The sequence below is a fragment of the Oncorhynchus tshawytscha genome, linkage group LG25 (assembly GCF_018296145.1).
Source record: "Oncorhynchus tshawytscha isolate Ot180627B linkage group LG25, Otsh_v2.0, whole genome shotgun sequence".
Lineage (NCBI taxonomy): Eukaryota > Metazoa > Chordata > Actinopteri > Salmoniformes > Salmonidae > Oncorhynchus > Oncorhynchus tshawytscha.
In genome coordinates, this window is record NC_056453.1 from 21,269,321 (window position 1) to 21,288,909 (window position 19,589).

Here is a 19,589-nt window from a genome sequence, read left to right on the forward strand (position 1 = left end):
CAAAATATTTTCTACATAATAAAGGATTTAATGTTTGGCATTAATGTCGCATATTAGTTAAGAAAATATATGATATATACATTTCTGAATTCAAAATTAGAGTAGGACACAGAAAAGCTATATTTCTAATACAACTTTACTCGTGCGTTCTATTTTCCTGCAAAGACACGCGACGTAGACGGCTACAAAACCTGACGTCACCTCTGCTCGACACATCTTTGTCAGTGAACAAAATGGCCACATACTGTCTCACCGTTGCCAGGCTGCAGGTAGGTGACATGTTATCACATTTATGTACCATCGATGTGTGAGAGTTCACCTTCAAATATAAGTGAATGTACTTTGGATGTGGACCTGATGTCTATATATGATATTTGTCTGAGAGAGTACGATCAGTCTTGCCGACTACCCAGGTCATCTTGTCCTGAGTCAAAGCTTCGTCATGAACTCAAGTTTGCCATTTCCACACAAATATGGCTTTTTAAAGCGATTTGTAACGTTGAAAATTGGATGAAGGTGCCCTAATGTACGATGTCATTGCGCTCTATATGTCATTTCAACCGAGGACACGTTTGTTGGTCGCAAGGTTAACGCAAGGTTAGTGCGCATAGCAACCGCACAAGGCGCTGGCAAGCACGACGCAGCATGTCCAGTGAAAACACGGTTAGACTAGTGTCCGGAGTGAGGGGTGTCATTAGAAAGCAGTTTGTCATACGAATCTTGACTTTCTGGTCTTTTTATTTTTTTATTTCAAGTCTAAATGGATTTATTGGCGTTATGCTAAGGTGTTTTTATTTTTATCTAATCTCTAGAGCTGTTTGATGTTCATAGATCTGGTTTCCTCCCCATACTTTTGAGTGACAGCACGTCTTTGGTGACACAGAAAGACAACAATACCTGTTTATTGCTGTATGTCTCAGCTGTTGTAGCTGTCAGTTGTATGCTTGGGTTCAGGGATTTCAATTGAAGGACTCATTTAGTGCTGATTAGTGACTAAACATTAGAATTTTCCAGATAACTTTCTGTCTTTGTATTTGCTGGCAAACGCATGCATATATTCTCGAATGCTTGTTAACCCCACATTGTGCCAATGATATGATCTCATCTGGTTCCATGCAATGAAAGGCCTTAAAGCCATACAATTCCACTGCTCCCATCTAGAGGCACAGGAAGAGCAGTTTCACCTTGAGCTAGAATGAGTCTTTATGTGCTCAACAAGAAAATGTAAAAGTTTTTATTGGCAACTCCCATCCACATACTGCTCTCTATACACACACTTGTGCCTAACTTTGTAATAAACCCACCCTTCCCTTTTTATGGTTTATTTCATTGTGGGTGCAGGCACACTTTTTCATCCAAGTTGTTTACTCATGGGCTACAGTACAGCAACCAAAGACTTATCTAACTCTAGGCCCAAATTATTTTGATGTTTACTTTTTTAAATTATTATTATCTCTGTCCCCAGCTTGCCCTGGGCCAGGGTGTGCGGCGCCTGCACGTGTCTGCAGCCTTCAATGCCAAGGCCAAAGTGTCAATGAGCCGCTTTGAGCCCAGCAACTTCGTCAACTATGAGAAGCTCAATGAGAATGTCAACATTGTGCGCAAGAGGTCAGTATGCCTCTCTGTTTACACTAGAACATGAACCTGTTTCACTATGTTTACAGTGAGATGGGTGGCAGGCCTGTTCTAGTGTGGTGCCATTCTGTTTCTGACTAAGCCAACTTCAATGTCTTGCCTAGGCAATGATGGAACTGTAATGCAGGCTTTTTATGTTAATTGTCAGTTGTACAATTAGAGCTACTTGTAGCCCTTTACAGTAACTCTGCACACTCTCTGCCCTCCCTTTCAGACTCAACCGTCCCCTCACCCTCTCAGAAAAGATTGTCTACGGCCATCTGGATGACCCTGTGGGGCAGGACATTGCCAGGGGCCGTACATACCTGCGTCTGCGGCCGGACCGCGTGGCCATGCAGGACGCCACGGCCCAGATGGCCATGCTGCAGTTCATCAGCAGTGGCCTGCCCCAGGTGGCCGTGCCCTCCACCATCCACTGTGATCATCTGATCGAGGCCCAGATTGGAGGAGCCAAGGACCTGGCAAGGGCAAAGGTGAGAGGTCAGGGGCAGGCCTCGAATTTCCTGGCAACAGTCACGGCCGTCTCCCCCCTTTGTGGCCATAATGCCCCCTAACAAAATCCATGCCTTGCGGCCAAGGTGGCTGAATATAATAATCTGGGGATACAATGTGCGTGTCATTCTTATTTAATGTCGAGGCACACATTGAATAAATTGGGACTGTCCACATTTACTTTTCCTCAGTCAACAAGTTGCATAACATTTAGCAAAAGCAATAGCCTATGTCAATCTACTATCCCCCCATAGTACAAAAATATACCTTTTCTATTGGTCAGCTTGTTCTGTATGAGAAATAAATATTCCAAACAGAATCTGGAACCGTTGTGGGATGATAGATCCCAAATTCATGAAAAAAAAACTGTTTTAAAAGCAGTTGGGCTGGTGCAAAAGATCAGATTTTTTTGCTTAATATGTTGATAAACTGTTGTCTCTTCACAGTATACGTGCACAAGGCAGTAAGCTATATGTGCAACTCTTCCAAAATGCAATTCACGGGGAAATGTGGCAAATGAAAATATCATTTAGAAAGAGGGAAGATATTGAGCTGCAGCTAGGATTGTGTCTGGCTGCTGGACAATGAAAGTTGAACATGAGAGAAATAGCCTACTGGTTTCAATGATATGAGGAAGGGTTTATAAAAATAATTCCCTCAACATTCCTATGGCCAGAATTTGACTAGGCTATTTTGAAGTAAGGTAAGACATGCCTCATAAAATAAAAAGTCCAGGTTTGAAACATTTTATAGTTTAATGGCTTCAAAATGCTGACTGACTCCGCTCAGATTGCAAGGTGAGTGACGTTGTGGTGTGCAACAGGCACTGGCCTATCTTGAGTATGTTGACAGAATCAAGCCTTTAAGGTGATAATATTAATTATCCTACATGATATTTTTCATTCAAGTTTGGTGCCTCCTCATGTTGGTGTGGACATGAGGCTGTAGCCAATATGCATAGCCTATCACCTACACTTTGACATAGCTAATTCTTTTAGTACTTTTTTCTTAACCAAAAAACACTAGCTTTTCTTTTTTCAAATGCATTTATTGGCTCTTTTGGTTAATGTTCTTGGCGACCTAGCAGGTTGGGCACCTCTGCAAGGCCAAATGACCCTGCCCCTAAAATCATGATATTTCAGTCCTGGTCAGGGGGATGGAGGCAGGTAGCCTAGCTGTTAATGGCTTTAGGCTAGTAACGGGAAGTTCACTGGTTCAAATACCAGGCTGGCGACATGAGCGACGCACTTAACCCTAATTGTTCATGTAAGTTGCACTGGATAAGAGCGTCTGCTCAATGACTAAAATGTGAAGTCCTCAGTCCTGGGGGATGGAGGCAGGACTAGGGAATAAAGTACCAGTAATAATATTTGTCCTTTTCTCTTGGTCCTTAGGATATTAATGCGGAGGTGTATAACTTCCTGGCCAGTGCTGGAGCTAAATATGGAGTGGGCTTCTGGAAACCAGGCTCTGGCATAATCCATCAGGTACAGTAATGAGGCTAATCTGAAATTACACTTTTGAAGGCACTATTTTTCCTAGTGTTGCTTTATGATAATGCATTCACTTGATTATATAATTACATTCCAATAAATTGTTTATGAATGTAGGTCCAGAATTTCATTATGTTAATGTGATGTTATGTTAACAAGATATTGCACGTTTATAATGAAGAGCTATGTTTGCAGTGTTAAGTACCATATTTGACTACCATATTACACCATTTCAGATCATCCTGGAGAACTATGCCTACCCAGGGGTGTTGCTGATTGGCACAGACTCTCACACACCCAATGGTGGCGGACTGGGCTCCATCTGCATTGGAGTGGGAGGGGCTGATGCTGTTGATGTCATGGCTGGCATCCCCTGGGAGCTCAAGTGTCCCAATGTAAGTGTGATTCCTAGTTTATTTAACAGAAACCTTTTTCCTGAAGTCCCCAGTAATATAGTACAGTGGTATAATGCATTTCTACAACTTATACTACATAAACCTCCCTTAACCATGTTTTCCAACGACAGGTTATTGGGGTGAAGCTGACAGGCAAGCTGTCAGGATGGACATCCCCCAAGGATGTGATCCTTAAGGTTGCTGGGATTCTGACCGTGAAGGGAGGTACTGGAGCCATTGTGGAGTACCACGGACCTGGGGTGGACTCCATCTCCTGCACAGGTCTGAGAGAGGGAGGACTTTGTTACCTCTACACACTACTGCACACTTCATAGTGGTTATGCAGTCAATGAGACAGTTTATAATCTATCTAGGATGGTGACCAGCTGATCTCTGATCTAATATACTGTACTTCTGGGTTTTTTTGTGCTCCTCACACCATACATAATCAAAGTGTTTACTATCAAGCCACATTGTGATTTTGTGTTGTAGAAATGCCTATAGTAACCTACAGACCATTGTGGGTTTTAGGAATGGCCACTATCTGCAACATGGGGGCTGAGATTGGAGCCACTACCTCTGTGTTCCCCTATAACCACCGCATGAAAACCTACCTGGAGAAGACTGGCCGTGGAGGTCAGTCAGTTCATGTCGTCAAACACACCTGTGTGTGATGTGCAATGATCTCCGGTTATATGCTGAATATGTTTGTGGAAGTCCTGGGAATGTGTCCCAAATGGCACCCTATTCCCTATATAATACACTATAAGGGGAATAGGGTGCTACTTTGGACACTCCCCTGAAAGGGTTGTCATTTCATTTTAAAGAGATGTTTGATCCATTTATCTGGCCGGTTGCCCTCCCTATCTCAGACATTGCTGCCCTGGCTGACGATTACGCTGACCTGCTGGTTCCTGACGTGGGCTGTGAGTATGACTCAATGGTCGAGATCAACCTAGATGAGGTGAGTGCCCTCCCCTGCTCTTTCTCTCTCTCTCATACACCCCCACACCCCCAACCTAACCATGCTACTTTTCTCTGTCCCTCCAAGCTGAAGCCCCACATCAACGGGCCCTTCACCCCTGACCTGGCCCACCCCATGGCAGACATTGGGGCCACGGCAGTGAAAAATGGCTGGCCCCTGGAAGTCAAAGTGGGTCAGTGCAGCCTTCAGATCCTTTTGACCTCACAGTTGACCACTGGCTCTCACAACCATGTCTCTGTTTAGAGCTATTTTTGTGCTATTGCTGTGCTATTACTATATTATTAACTATACATCTGACTTTAGCCTTGTATACTGATCTATAGATTTTCTACTGAGAAAGTAGACATGCAGCAGGTGGCTCCTTAAGCTCTGTCCCCTCCCCTCAGGTCTGATTGGCAGCTGCACCAACTCCAGTTATGAGGACATGGGCCGCTCTGCCTCCGTGGCCAAACAGGCCCTGGACAAAGGTCTGAAGTGCAAGGCTGCGTTCACCATCACCCCCGGGTCTGAACAGATTCGCGCCACAATCGAGCGAGATGGATATGTGAGTCCCTGGGCACGGGCAGATGTCTAGTATAGGGGAAGGGGATATGATCAGGGATGTCTTGGGTGCTGGTCACTCACCTAGCAAATCAGGGCGACAGGATAACTGTTGTAAAATATTGTTAACATCCTTGATTCTTAGGAGGATGTCAACTTTGGCACAACTCTGCTCTCTAGTTTTAAGGGAATCATATGTAGCCAATTTGTAATTGGAGCCTTGGATGTTGATATATTCAGCAGGAACTACTTCTTTTAGCTGCTCCTAATTGAAGCTGTATGTTCTGTAGTCCAAGATCCTTGGTGATGTTGGTGGAATGGTCCTGGCCAACGCCTGTGGACCCTGCATTGGACAGTGGGACAGGTAATAATTAGTTGACTTACTCATTTATGTTAAGAGCTGTTGAGGTGATCGTATTACTGGCAGTCATGAGTCATGACCTCAGTAAAATTCGATGTGACCGTTGGGTCACGGTAATCTCCAGATATGCACTCTGGACATGCATTAGTAGTACGTTCATCAGGTTGCTAATGGCCTGGTACTCAGGGGCTCTACTGTCCTTTCGAACCACTCTGACATCAATGCAAATATAATCACAAATCGCATGAAAACGGAATATGCTTTTAAAACTCACCTCACTGTGATTGATCAATTTGAAGAAAGAAGTTAAACAGGTTGCAACTGAGTGGAAAACAGTTGTGGATGTTTCAAAGCCTAACACAATGAAATCGACAGCGTTTTTCTAAGGTGACGATTAATTCGAAACAGCCATATGCTGTTTTTTGAATTAATAAGCATAGGCCTATATTTGAGCCCAAGCCCCCCCCAAGAGAACTGAATTAAAATAATGATTGTCTTTGTACAATACATGGCTTACCGCATAATATACATGACAGGAAAATGTGTATAAATAAAAGAAATAGGCTGACACAATACCCTTTTAAGCTACAGAATCTCACCACGGTGAGTTTCTACTCTCTCCTTCATTCCTTTCTCCAGTGTGCAGAGAGGGGCTGTCAACAGTCTAATCAAATGTTTTCGTTGTGAAAATTTTTTACTGTTCACTTTCCCTAATTAAGCACTGGGTATCTGCAGGAACAGGTTTGGGTGTCATTTTTCTGTCGTGCAGCGAAATTACTCAAGTAGCCTATCCAACAGAGTGAAAAACATACCTGCAGGAAAGTAGCATCTTCGCTATTCCAGTGTATACAGATGACATGTCTTTTTATCTTGCCAATTTAATAATGGGCCATTCTAAATCTAAACTAATTTGACATATTAGTAAAGATTAAATGGAGAATATTCTGATGGGTGAGAATATGAGGAAACGGCGTGTGCAGCCTGAGGCAAGGTAGTGGCAGCTTTCTTTTTTCAAATCATCAATAGCCGATAGTCGCATCATGCAGCCCGTACAGTGCATTCGGAAAGTATTCAGAACCCTTTTCCCCCCCACATTTTGTTACATTACAGCCTTATTATAAAATGGATCAAATAAAACCAATTCCTCATCAATCTACACACAATACGCCATAATGACCAGGCAACATCTGTTTTTTTAATTTTTTTAATGTTTAATAGTTTATAAAAAAAGATGCCTTATTTACATAAGTATTCAGACCCTTTGCTATGAGACTTGACATTGCGCTCCGGTGCATCCTGTTTCCATTGATCATCCTTGAGCTGTTTCTACAATACAACTTGATTGGAATCCACCTGTGGTAAATTTCAATTGATTGGATGTGATTTGGAAAGGCACACAACTGTCTAAGGCCCCACAGTTGACAGTGCATGTCAGAGCAAAAACCAAGCCATGCGGTTGAGGGAATTGTCTGTAGAGCTCCGAGACAGGATTGTCTCGAGGTGCAGATCTGGGGAAGGGTACCAAAAAAATGTCTGCAGCATTTAAGGTCCTCAAGAACACAGTGACCTCCATTCTTCTTTAATGGACAAAGTTTGGAACCACCAAGACTCCCCCCTAGAGCTGTCCACCCAGCCAATCTGAGCAATGGGGGGGAGAAGGGCCTTGGTCACTCTGACAGAGCTTCAGAGTTCCTCTGTGGAGATGGTTGTCCTTCTGGAAGGTTCTCCCATCTTAGCAGCACTCTACTAATCAGGCCGTTATGGTAGAGTGGCCAGATGGAAGCCACCTCAGTAAAAGGCACATGAAAGCCCGCTTGGAGTTTGCCAAAAGGCACGTAAAGGACTCCCAGACCATGAGAAACAAGATTCTCCAGTCTAATGAAACCAAGATTGAATTCTTTGGCCTGAATGCCAAGCGTCACATCTCCAGGAAAGCTGGCACCGCTCATAACCTGGCCAATACCATCCCTCCGGTGAAACATGGTGGTGGCAGCATCATGCTGTGGGGATGTTTTTCAGCGACTGGGTGACAAGTCAGGATCGAGGGGAAAGAAGAATGGAGCGAAGCACAGGGATGCCTGATGACAACCTGCTCAGGACCTCAGACTGGGGTGAAGGATCACCTTCCAACAGGACAACAACCCTAAGCACACAGCTAAGACATCGCAGGAGTGGCTTTGGGACAAGTCTCAATGTCCTTGAGTGGCCCAGTCGGAGCCCAGACTTGAACATAGCTGTGCAGTAACTCTCCCGATCCAACCTGACAGAGCTTGAGAGGATCTGCAGAGAAGAATGGGAGAAACTCCCCAAATACAGGTGTGCCAAGCTTGTAGCGTCATACCCAAGAAGAGTCGAGGCTGTAATCGTTGCCAAAAGTGCTTCAACAAAGTACTTAAAGGGTCTGAATACTTATGTAAATGTTATATTTCAGTTTTGTATTGTTAATAGATTTGCAAACATTTCTAGAAACCTGTTTTTGCTTTGTCATTGGGTATTGTGTGGAAATTGGGGGGGGTGACAACTTCATCCATTTTAGAATAAGGCTGTAAAGTAACAGTGGATGAAGTCAAGGGGTCTGAACTTATCGAATACACTGCATTGTTTGATTTCTAAGGTTTGTATAATTCACAACTAAAGTAGCAATTAACTCTAAATCTAGCGTACAGAACCATTTTCCAATTATAATTTTTACACTCAATATAGCCACTTATGCGCATGCTCCTGAATGGGGAAAAATATAATTTTTATTTTATTCAGCTACGTTCAATTATATTCTTACTATAAAATAATGGCACAATTTTATAAGCATATCTTGTCTGTTAAATGAACAATCCTATGACATGGTGCATAGCCAGATAACATGCAGTAGGCCAACACGTATTCTGTTCTTCTGAAATACTTTATGATAAGAAAATGTATCTTCAGACCTGCCTAAAATAAATTAATGGATATAGGGCTGACCCCATTTAGTCGATAGGCTTTTGGTCGACCGAGATTTCTTTTGTCACGCATATAGCACAAAAAAATTGTGTATGGACTAATCCATTGTGGAGGCCGTGGGGGTGGCGCGATCCATCACTAAGACGTGTTACTCAAATCAAATCAAATCAAATTTTATTTGTCACATACACATGGTTAGCAGATGTTAATGCGAGTGTAGCGAAATGCTTGTGCTTCTAGTTCCGACAATGCAGTAATAACGAGCAAGTAATCTAACTAACAATTCCAAAAAAAAAAAACTACTGTCATACACAGTGTAAGGGGATAAAGAATATGTACATAAGGATATATGAATGAGTGATGGTACAGAGCAGCATAGGCAAGATACAGTAGATGATATCGAGTATATCGATATGATATCGAGTACAGTATATACATATGAGATAAGTATGTAAACCAAGTGGCATAGTTAAAGTGGCTAGTGATACATGTATTACATAAGGATGCAGTCGATGATATAGAGTACAGTATCAACGTATGCATATGAGATGAACAATGTAGGGTAAGTAACATTATATAAGGTAGCATTGTTTTAAAGTGGCTAGTGATATATTTACATCATTTCCCATCGATTCCCATGATTAAAGTGGCTGGAGTAGAGTCAGTGTCATTGACAGTGTGTTGGCAGTAGCCACTCAATGTTAGTGGTGGCTGTTTAACAGTCTGATGGCCTTGAGATAGAAGCTGTTTTTCAGTCTCTCGGTCCCAGCTTTGATGCACCTGTACTGACCTCGCCTTCTGGATGGCAGCGGGGTGAACAGGCAGTGGCTCGGGTGGTTGATGTCCTTGATGATCTTTATGGCCTTCCTGTAGCATCGGGTGGTGTAGGTGTCCTGGAGGGCAGGTAGTTTGCCCCGGTGATGCGTTGTGCAGACCTCACTACCCTCTGGAGAGCCTTACGGTTGAGGGCGGTGCAGTTGCCATACCAGGCGGTGATACAGCCCGCCAGGATGCTCTCGATTGTGCATCTGTAGAAGTTTGTGAGTGCTTTTGGTGACAAGCCGAATTTCTTCAGCCTCCTGAGGTTGAAGAGGCGCTGCTGCGCCTTCCTCACGATGCTGTCTGTGTGAGTGGACCAATTCAGTTTGTCTGTGATGTGTATGCCGAGGAACTTAAAACTTGCTACCCTCTCCACTACTGTTCCATCGATGTGGATGGGGGTGTTCCCTCTGCTGTTTCCTGAAGTCCACAATCATCTCCTTAGTTTTGTTGACGTTGAGTGTGAGGTTATTTTCCTGACACCACACTCCGAGGGCCCTCACCTCCTCCCTGTAGGCCGTCTCGTCGTTGTTGGTAATCAAGCCTACCACTGTTGTGTCGTCCGCAAACTTGATGATTGAGTTGGAGGCGTGCATGGCCACGCAGTCGTGGGTGAACAGGGAGTACAGGAGAGGGCTCAGAACGCACCCTTGTGGGGCCCCAGTGTTGAGGATCAGCGGGGAGGAGATGTTGTTGCCTACCCTCACCACCTGGGGGCGGCCCGTCAGGAAGTCCAGTACCCAGTTGCACAGGGCGGGGTCGAGACCCAGGGTCTCGAGCTTGATGACGAGCTTGGAGGGTACTATGGTGTTGAATGCCGAGCTGTAGTCGATGAACAGCATTCTCACATAGGTATTCCTCTTGTCCAGATGGGTTAGGGCAGTGTGCAGTGTGGTTGAGATTGCATCGTCTGTGGACCTATTTGGGCGGTAAGCAAATTGGAGTGGGTCAAGGGTGTCAGGTACTGAAGTTGTATATGGTTATTATATAAGAACAATGGTGCAACACTATAACGATGCACTTTCTCCCGCGTTCGATAGGGTTCGCTGTCCGCGGTTCTGAAACATCAGTGCGCTTTTGAATTGGCACCTTTTCCTAGACCATGTTGCGATGTCCATAATAGCAATGTTACCCAGAATATTGGTGGTGAGAACCAATGCGGAGGCAGCAGTGGAGTTAGAAGATGGCATGGTTTGCACAAGGTGATTAAAAGTACTTGAGTTTGGCGCTCTGAAATTCAAGTACTGGAAGGCCTTAAAAATCAGACATTTTCTGAAGTTGGTACTTGAAAAGTACTTTAAAATGAAAAATATTAGGAATGTATTGGTCTAGCGAACCCACTATCAGGCAGACTACAGAGTTTGCTTTCCTCAGGTGTTTCACCCACACTGCCACTGAGCAAGGCAGGTACATAACTGACTTAGGTGCTGCCGAACCTCATCACATCGATAGCTAAAATGCCGGGCAAATGGAGATTCAATCATGCCTGGCGGGATATTGATGTTTTTGCCAGACCCAACCAGGGATGTAGTGGAGGAAAACTCCTCCCACGACACAGGCAGAGAGGACACAAACTACCTCAGCCCAGACCTACAGTGGCAGAGAGACTCCTCTGACAGTGAATTTTTTTTTTTTTTTTAAACATCCATCAACCCCTACAGTGTCAAAACGCACCCCAAACAAACCCCCTGCCTGACTTTCGGAGAATGAGTGTACAACTAGTAAATAGTCGCTGATATTTCAGTCATGTCTAGGTAGCTCAAGGGCTCCGGCTATAAGCCAGGTAGCTAGCTATAACTAGCTGGCTAGAAGGATGACGCTAACGTTACGCGGAGCCTGACCTCAGCAGGAGCAGTTGACTGAAATTTAAGCTAGCTATAATTAAAAGATGGGCTACTATAAGTTGACATAACCAAATACCTTTTCTTTATAGAGTAGTGAGCCCGACTGTGGTGAGTCGGGTTGCAATGAAGGAGATGCAGAGTGAGGAAGTGTTGAAGCAAGCAGGGAGATGGGTTAGTAGTTCAGGGGTTCCCAAACTTGGGGTCCCTAAAATTCTAAATAGGTGCCCGAGAGAGTCTTTAATCTTTTATCAAACGCATTCATAACTTGTTTCTTTTCAAATAGGTTTAGAATGCAACACTTTACACTATCAGAATTTACTTTCATGACATATTAAGACAATTTAATATGTACACTGAGAAATATTAATGCAACAATTTAAACAAATTTACTGAGTTACAGTTCATATAAGGAAATCAGTCAACATCTTCAGTCCTGACTTAGCACTAACGTATGTAGTCATGAAACGGGTATTATTGAGTAGAACTTGTCAGTCTTTTTTTCCATGAGGTTGTGGCGATATACTGCCATCTGTTGGCGACTAGAAAAAAATGCATAATAGGAACTTACAGATTGATGTTCCTTAAATAAATATTAGTGCTTGAACAAGCACTTGAAAGTCCATAAATTTGACTTGCCGCTGACTTTACGAACTCTGGAGTTGAGAAAACAGCCATTGCCTTAAGAATAGTGAGGAAACCCTAACTTAATTAGGTCCATTAATATATCTTGCGCGCGCCAGATCCTGCTTGTGTTGCCTGTTTGAGTGTTTAATAGCCTACTGATTCCGTGAGCCTCAAGCAACCACAACCTCTGAAACAATATCACAAATTCGGCTGTTTTTTTATCTTTGCTCTTCTGTAATAAAGGCTTTACACTTTGTTGTTAGGGTATTACTTGTTTATTGTGTTTACACTGTTCGAAGTTGTCTCAAATAATATTTATAATAATGACCCATTTCTTGGTCTTATTGTTATTATAACGATCATAATAATGACGGTCATTAACATTAGTAGGCTTAGTATAGCAGCCTTAACCACCATCGAGCTGTAGGGCCTAACACGGAACCCAAACCGTGCGCTATCGTGCATAAATTTATTTTGTCCCCCTACACCAAACGCGATCACGACACGCAGGTTAAAATATCAAAACAAACTCTGAACCAATGACATTAATTTGGGGACAGGTCGAAAAGCAGTAAACATGTATGGCTATTTAGCTAGTTAGCTTGCACTTGCTGGCTAATTTGTCCTGGGATATAAACAGTTATTTTACCTGAAATGCACAAGCTCTTCTACTCCGCCAATTAATCCACACATAAAACAGCCAGCCGAATCGCTTATAGTCATCTCTCCTCCTTCCAGGCTTTTTCATCTTTTGAACTCATATGGTGATTGGCATCTACACTTTCATAGCAGCTCGATCTGCTTCACAAATAGAAAGGAGTTATATGTTAGCCCTTGGCATCGCAGACGCTCTTGGCGCGAGCAATAATTGAATAACATGGATTTCTAAATGTAGTTTGCGACGCACGCGACGTGTAACTTCAATACTTATATAGGCTACTGTATCAAGCGACTGTTTTTAGTCTTTGCTGTAATAAAGGTTTACCCCCCCAACAAAAAACAAAAAAAAGTCTGGTACGCTTATTTAGTGTTTACATTGTTCCAAACCATCAGACAAATGTATATTGTAATCCAACAGCACCTGTTTGGCGCACAGCTCACTCGCATAGGCTAGCAGCATACCACCCTGCATACCACTGCTGGCTTGCTTCTGAAGCTAAGCAGGGTTGTTCCTGGTCAGTCCTTGGATGGGAGACCAGATGCTGCTGGAAGTGGTGTTGGAGGGCCAGTAGGAGGCACTCTTTCCACTGGTCTAAAAAATATCCCAATGCCCCAGGGCAGTGATTGGGGACACTGCCCTGTGTAGGGTGCCGTCTCTCGGATGGGACGTTAAACGGGTGTCCTGACTCTCTGAGGTCATTAAAGATCCCGGTGTTAACCCCGGTGACCTGGCTAAATTCCCAATCTGACCCTCAAACCATCACGGTCACCTAATAATCCCCAGTTTACAATTGGCTCATTCATCCCCCTCCTCTCCCCTGTAACTATTCCCCAGGTCGTTGCTGTAAATGAGAATGTGTTCTCAGTCAACTTACCTGGTAAAATAACAGATAAATTAAAAAATAAATATTGTGATGGTGTATATTCAATTGATTTTGTTCCAAAGGCGCCAAGACCCGCATCATCAGCTTTTGTGTGGAGGCCTGGAGATGCTAAATGTGTTTGTTAATTAACATAAATTACTGTGAGACCTGCAGACTTTCTTTTGCATGACAATAACCAACTGACAATTTCATGACTGCCACAGCCCTATTTATGTTCATTCTGTTATTCATTTAGACTCAAATGTGTCTTAAGATTGGCTGTGTTTCAAATAGTATCCTATTCCCTGTGTAGTGCACTTGGTCAAAAGTAGTAAACTATATAGGGAATAGGGTGCCATTTGGGATACAATGTTAAGTTGATGTTTCTGTTCAGGCGTGATGTGAAGAAGGGAGAGAAGAACACCATCGTCACATCTTACAACAGGAACTTCACCGCCAGGAATGACGCCAACCCAGCCACACATGCCTTTGTCGCCTCCCCTGAGGTACTTTTAGGATGCTAAATGCACCTTATTTTCTGACTTTCTCTTTTCTCACTCGCATAGAAATATTATACACTTGCGCGCACACACACCTTGCCTCGCTCTCCCTTGTCCTCTGCTCCTCCAGATCGTCACAGCCCTGGCCATCGCAGGAACCCTGGATTTCAACCCCGAGGTTGATTACCTTACGGCCGCCAATGGAGAAAAGTTCAAGCTAAAGCCCCCCAGTGCAGACGAGCTGCCCAAGTTGGACTTTGACCCCGGTCAGGACACCTACCAGCACCCCCCTGCCGAGGGTGGCTCAAAGCTGAGGGTGGACGTCAGCCCCACCAGCACCCGGCTGCAGCTGCTGGAGCCCTTTGACAAATGGGCCGGAGGTGACCTTGAGGACCTGCAAATCCTCATCAAGGTCAGGGGTCAAAGGATAATCTGGGGTCTGTTCAGGAGGGTGCGACATTATAGAATGTTCAGATAGAAATATATTTTGTAAGTGAAGACTTTTATTATTATTTTTTTGTGATCCTTTCCAGTCACCCTTACTCTTGTTCTCCTTTTCCCATTCCACCATTCATGCCCTCTCTCCAGGTGAAGGGGAAATGCACCACAGACCACATCAGTGCCGCTGGTCCATGGCTCAAGTTCCGTGGTCACCTTGACAACATCTCCAACAACATGCTAATTGGAGCAGTCAACATCGAGAACGACGGCGTCAACAAGATCAAGAACCAGCTGACAGGAGATTACGGCGGTGTGCCTGACGTCGCCCGTCATTACAAGGTAAGCGCCCCGGATGATGAACAATGACCCTTGACCCCTAGCTCAAACAACATCCTTACTTGAGATCAACAAGTGTACTTTTTGCTTGAATTTCCCTTTGAAAGTCTGTCTCGTTAAGATTCAGACCCTTTTATCATTTTGTCCAAGAGGGATTGATATCGATTAGGCATTCCCTTAAACATTTGGCCATCAATGTAAGAAACGGCAATTGATTAGGGATTTTAATGGTTTCCCCTTTTGTTTTGTTTTTTGTTTTTTTAACTCTCCTCACCTTCCTCTTCTCCCAGGCCAACGGTCTGTCATGGGTGGTTGTGGGAGATGACAACTACGGTGAGGGATCCAGCAGAGAGCATGCAGCCCTGGAGCCCAGGCACCTGGGAGGAAGATGCATCATTGTCAAGAGCTTTGCCAGGATCCACGGTAACTTACTACAAGATCCACTTAGGGCTGGGCTGTATACTGTATTTTACTATATACCGGTATTGATGGACGTATCGGTTTGGGTTTTTACTATACCTTCTGTAACAGTATTTGAATGTATGTTAAATGGTCAGTGCAGCACATGCAACAATGTTGATGATGACAATGTTTCCACTTTGATCTTAGTATAAATCCACGTTTGTTTGTTTCTTACATCTGCAAACAGCTAGTTTGTATTTTCTTAGCAATTTAAGCTAAATTGTGTTAGCCATTAATGCTAACTAGCTAATAAAAGTACTGAATCCGAGCAAACGTAGCTAGCTAATACCAGTGCTGGTGGAGGCTTAAATCCGCATGTTTGTGCAACAGTATCTTCTAAATCCGAGGAATAGGCGAGGCATGAATATGTTGGCTACATTAATAAAGATTTAATGTAGCCAAAGATTATGGGGTCCCATAGGAAACACTGAACATCACTTTGGTTACAACCCTGTCACAATAACTAGTCGAAGGCATTTTCATTCGTTGTCATGTCAAACACTGTGTTCAAAGTGACCACTATTATTTATATTCTAACTATAAAATAAACATTCTATTTCCATGATTCCAAAGTTCACCTGTGTTTTGATCTAAATTGCAGTTGCAACATTTGGTTAAAAATGAGGCCTAGGGGCCTCCCGGGTGGCGCAGTGCTAGCTGTGACACCAGAGATTCTGGGTTTGAGCCCAGGCTCTGTTGCAGCCGGCCGTGACCGGGAGGTCCATGTGGCGACTCACAATTGGCCCAGCGTCAGCCGGGTTAGGGAGGGTTTGACCAGGCAGGGATATCCTTGTCTCATCGCGCACTAGCAACTCCTGTGGCGGGCCGGGTGCAGTGCACGCTGACCAGGTCGCCAGGTGTATTGTTTCCTCCAACACATTGGTGTGGCTGGCTTCCGAGTTGGATGTGCGTTGTTAAGAAGCAGTGTGGCTAGATTGTGTTGTGTTTCGGAGGCTCTCGACCTTCGCCTCTCCCGAGGCTGTGCGGGAGTTGTAGCGATGAGACAGACTAACTGGACCAATTGGATACCATGAAATTGGGGAGAAAAAAGGGGTAAAAAAAAAAGAGGCCTTAGTGTTTGTTTTTTTCCCCCCCTAATTGTGGAAATTCTCATGAGTGCAGAAATTCATGTAAATGCAGGAAATTATTTTTGTTGAATTGAACAGTATAATTTAGAATAGGTGTTACGCACTACTCATAAAGCAAATGTAGAACTTTTATTAATCAAATACCGTCAAACATTTAGAATACCATGTTATTTTGGCCATATCGCCCAGCCCTATATCCACGTTAACTTACAACAGGATCCACGGTAACTTGCGTCCAGGCTAAAGGGGACAGTTTGTGTAAGCAGAACATTGCATTGCATCTACATTGCTTCTCTCGCCAACTTCATTTTCAACATCCATACAACTAACCTTTTTTCTTTCCTTCTCTCTGTAGAGACAAATCTGAAGAAACAGGGAATGCTGCCCCTGACCTTCCAGAACCCCGCTGACTACGACAAGATCCGCCCAGACGACAAGATCTCCATCAAAGGACTTGCAACCTTCGCCCCAGGAAAGGTGAGTGGCACTTACACCAGTCTGTAGGCTTTGAGACTGTCCAGGATCAGAATTGCCCACCTCCAGATTAGGGTCTGGGACTTTGTTTCCAGAAGGTTCACATGTCTGTATCTCTAATGGTGTATCCCTGCCCCTCCAGCCCCTGTCTACAGTAGTGAAGCACAGTGATGGCACCAAAGATGAGTTCCAGCTGAACCATACCTTCAACGAGACACAGATCGAATGGTTTCAGGCCGGCTCGGCCCTCAACAGAATGAAAGAGCTCCAGTAACTTGAGAGAGGGAAGAAGAGCTACAGAGATAGGGGGAGGGGTTGAGAGGACAGGGGGACATGCTGTGTTTTAAAGATATGGGATGTCTCAATATTCTTGAATGGCTTCCTCCCTCTCCTTATGTTTATCACTGATCTGTAAGGTAAAAGTACTTGTTAATGAGCTCTGTTTAACCAATCAGTGATGAGGGAGAGGAGGCGACTTAAGAGTTTTGAGACTTGGTAAAGAATAAAAGCCACACCCCTCCAATATCACAATTCCGGTCCAGTACAATCATCAACCCCTGCATGTGACCTCCACTGCCCTGCACTGTATAGACAAGTCAAACACAAACCACAGAACTTTTCAGATGTAAGAAACGCATCAAACTTTGCAGTACAGATAGGAGTGCATACACACAGATGGGTACTACTGTAGAGTTGTTTTAAGGTACTGTGAGTTGCTGTGGTAGACAGAATTAACTGTCTGTCAGGCATGAATGTTGTCTCGCAGATACTGTATACAAAGGGACACTTACCGTTAAGTGTCATATGTACACGCTGTACTTTTGAGCGGAACGGTAACCTAATACACTGCCAATCGCAGCTCCTCCTGTTATCAGTTCCAACCGATTGGTGAGGTTTGAAGTCTGTTTCAGTCAGTCCTGTAGTCACTCGCCTTGCCTCTGAGTTGCACCAGTGTAGCACTTTATCTGTTGCAGGCGGCACGGTCTATCTGCGTTAGTGATCGGGTGTCTGCTTTGTCCTTTCTGCTCTATCCACACGCCGTACGATGTGTTTTGTTAATTTTGTGGTAGATTCTCCAAAATACAAAGAATAGAATACACATGCTGGTTAATACGAGGCAAATTGATTTATCTATATGTGCATGTTACCTCTTTGTAACAACATCCCACCACCACTGAATAATAATAATACAACACAGTTCAAAGCTTCAAATATTTTAGTGATTGTATTTTTTTTTTTTCTCAAAGCTTGGATGTGCATTGACATGTTTAATGCGGTCTCCTCAGAACAGTGTTGATTGGACTACCAGATTCTTTTGCCCTGTCCTGTGTTATTGTTTTGCGCTCTTTTATCTAATCTTACATGTTAGTGCCCAGAGTTTGTCTGAGTCGGGTAACTTGGCCAGGGAAAAAATCCTTGTCTTTGACACCAGGTTTACTTCAGTGATAAAGACACCTAAAACACTCCCATTGCTTAGCAGTGTATGGGAACTCTCTCAAACATACTAGCTAACTCTGCCTATATAACCCCCCAGACAGGTCATTGCTAGAAAGGATCCTGCTTTTGTCAAATTAACATCAGATTTGACTTTTCGTAGCAGTTTAGAACATACGCAGCAGGTTAGGAAAAGGGTTAGGGTTAGTTCAAATGAAGGGGGAAAAATATACTTTTGATTTTAATTTGACCAAAGCTGGATCCCTTCTAGCCTTGACCCCCTAGACAGGAAACACACTCATCACCAACCTCCTCCTGTCTACAGTATGGAAAGTGTCTGGATCCATGTGTATTTAAATGTCTTTTTCTGTGTTTTTTTTCTCTATTGCAGAAATGAGTGCTATCCAGTTGCAATGCGTTGTAAAATAAACGTGACATTTCAATGACTATAGACCACTGCCTCTGTGGGTTAAGTTGTGCTGTCTGGGGTAACTTTTTTTTGTCTCTGTGTGAGGGAGGGAGAGAGAGACAATCCTCTAGGACAGGTTTATTTTTATTTTTTTTGCACCATGTTATTATCTATTGTATTTTCCATCTCTATGCAGCATGATAGACAGTTGGTCACACTTCTCCAAAGCCGCTGAGCCGAGAAGGGTGTAATTGCAGACCGCAATTTAGGGTGTTTTCTGGTATGGGTGTTTCTTAATATCAAGTTATACCCATTGATGCTAACCATTTGGACAGCTGACGAAGAAAGCTGCAGTCATTAGATTTTGACACGGTCTGTACATTCTTCCATATACCAGAAACTGATGAAACGGCATGATCATTACACAGGTTCACCTTGTGCTGGAAACAATAAAAGGCCACTCCAAAATGTGCAGTTTTGTCACCAACACAATGCCACAGATGTCTCCAAGTTTTGAGGGAGCATGCAATTGGCATGCTGACTGCAGGAATGTCCACCAGAGCTGGTGCTAGATAATTTAATGTTAATTTCAAATCACATTTTATTGGTCACATACACATGGTTAGCAGATGTTAATATGAGAGTAGCAAAATGCTTGTGCTTCATGTTCCGACTATGCAGTAATATCTAACAATTCATCTAACAATTTCACAACAACTACCTTATACACACAAATATAAAGGAATGAATAGAATATGTACATATAAATATATGGATGAGCGATGGTGTGCGGC

At 43.6% G+C, this 19,589-nt stretch overlaps 1 protein-coding gene across 1 annotated transcript; it reads left to right on the top strand.

Moving 5' to 3' along the window:
* The first annotated feature begins 166 nt into the window (after nt 1–166).
* LOC112224397 (aconitate hydratase, mitochondrial) lies at nt 167–18,837 on the top strand. The gene is made up of 17 exons (XM_024387925.2): nt 167–269; nt 1,466–1,608; nt 1,850–2,108; nt 3,522–3,614; nt 3,857–4,015; nt 4,147–4,297; nt 4,547–4,651; nt 4,888–4,979; nt 5,067–5,172; nt 5,387–5,544; nt 5,831–5,904; nt 14,046–14,157; nt 14,282–14,563; nt 14,740–14,931; nt 15,219–15,351; nt 16,834–16,955; nt 17,095–18,837. The coding sequence occupies exons 1-17, from the start codon at nt 234–236 to the stop codon at nt 17,224–17,226; spliced, it is 2,349 nt and encodes a 782-aa protein (XP_024243693.1). The 5' UTR covers nt 167–233; the 3' UTR covers nt 17,227–18,837.
* Nucleotides 18,838–19,589: the final 752 nt, after the last annotated feature.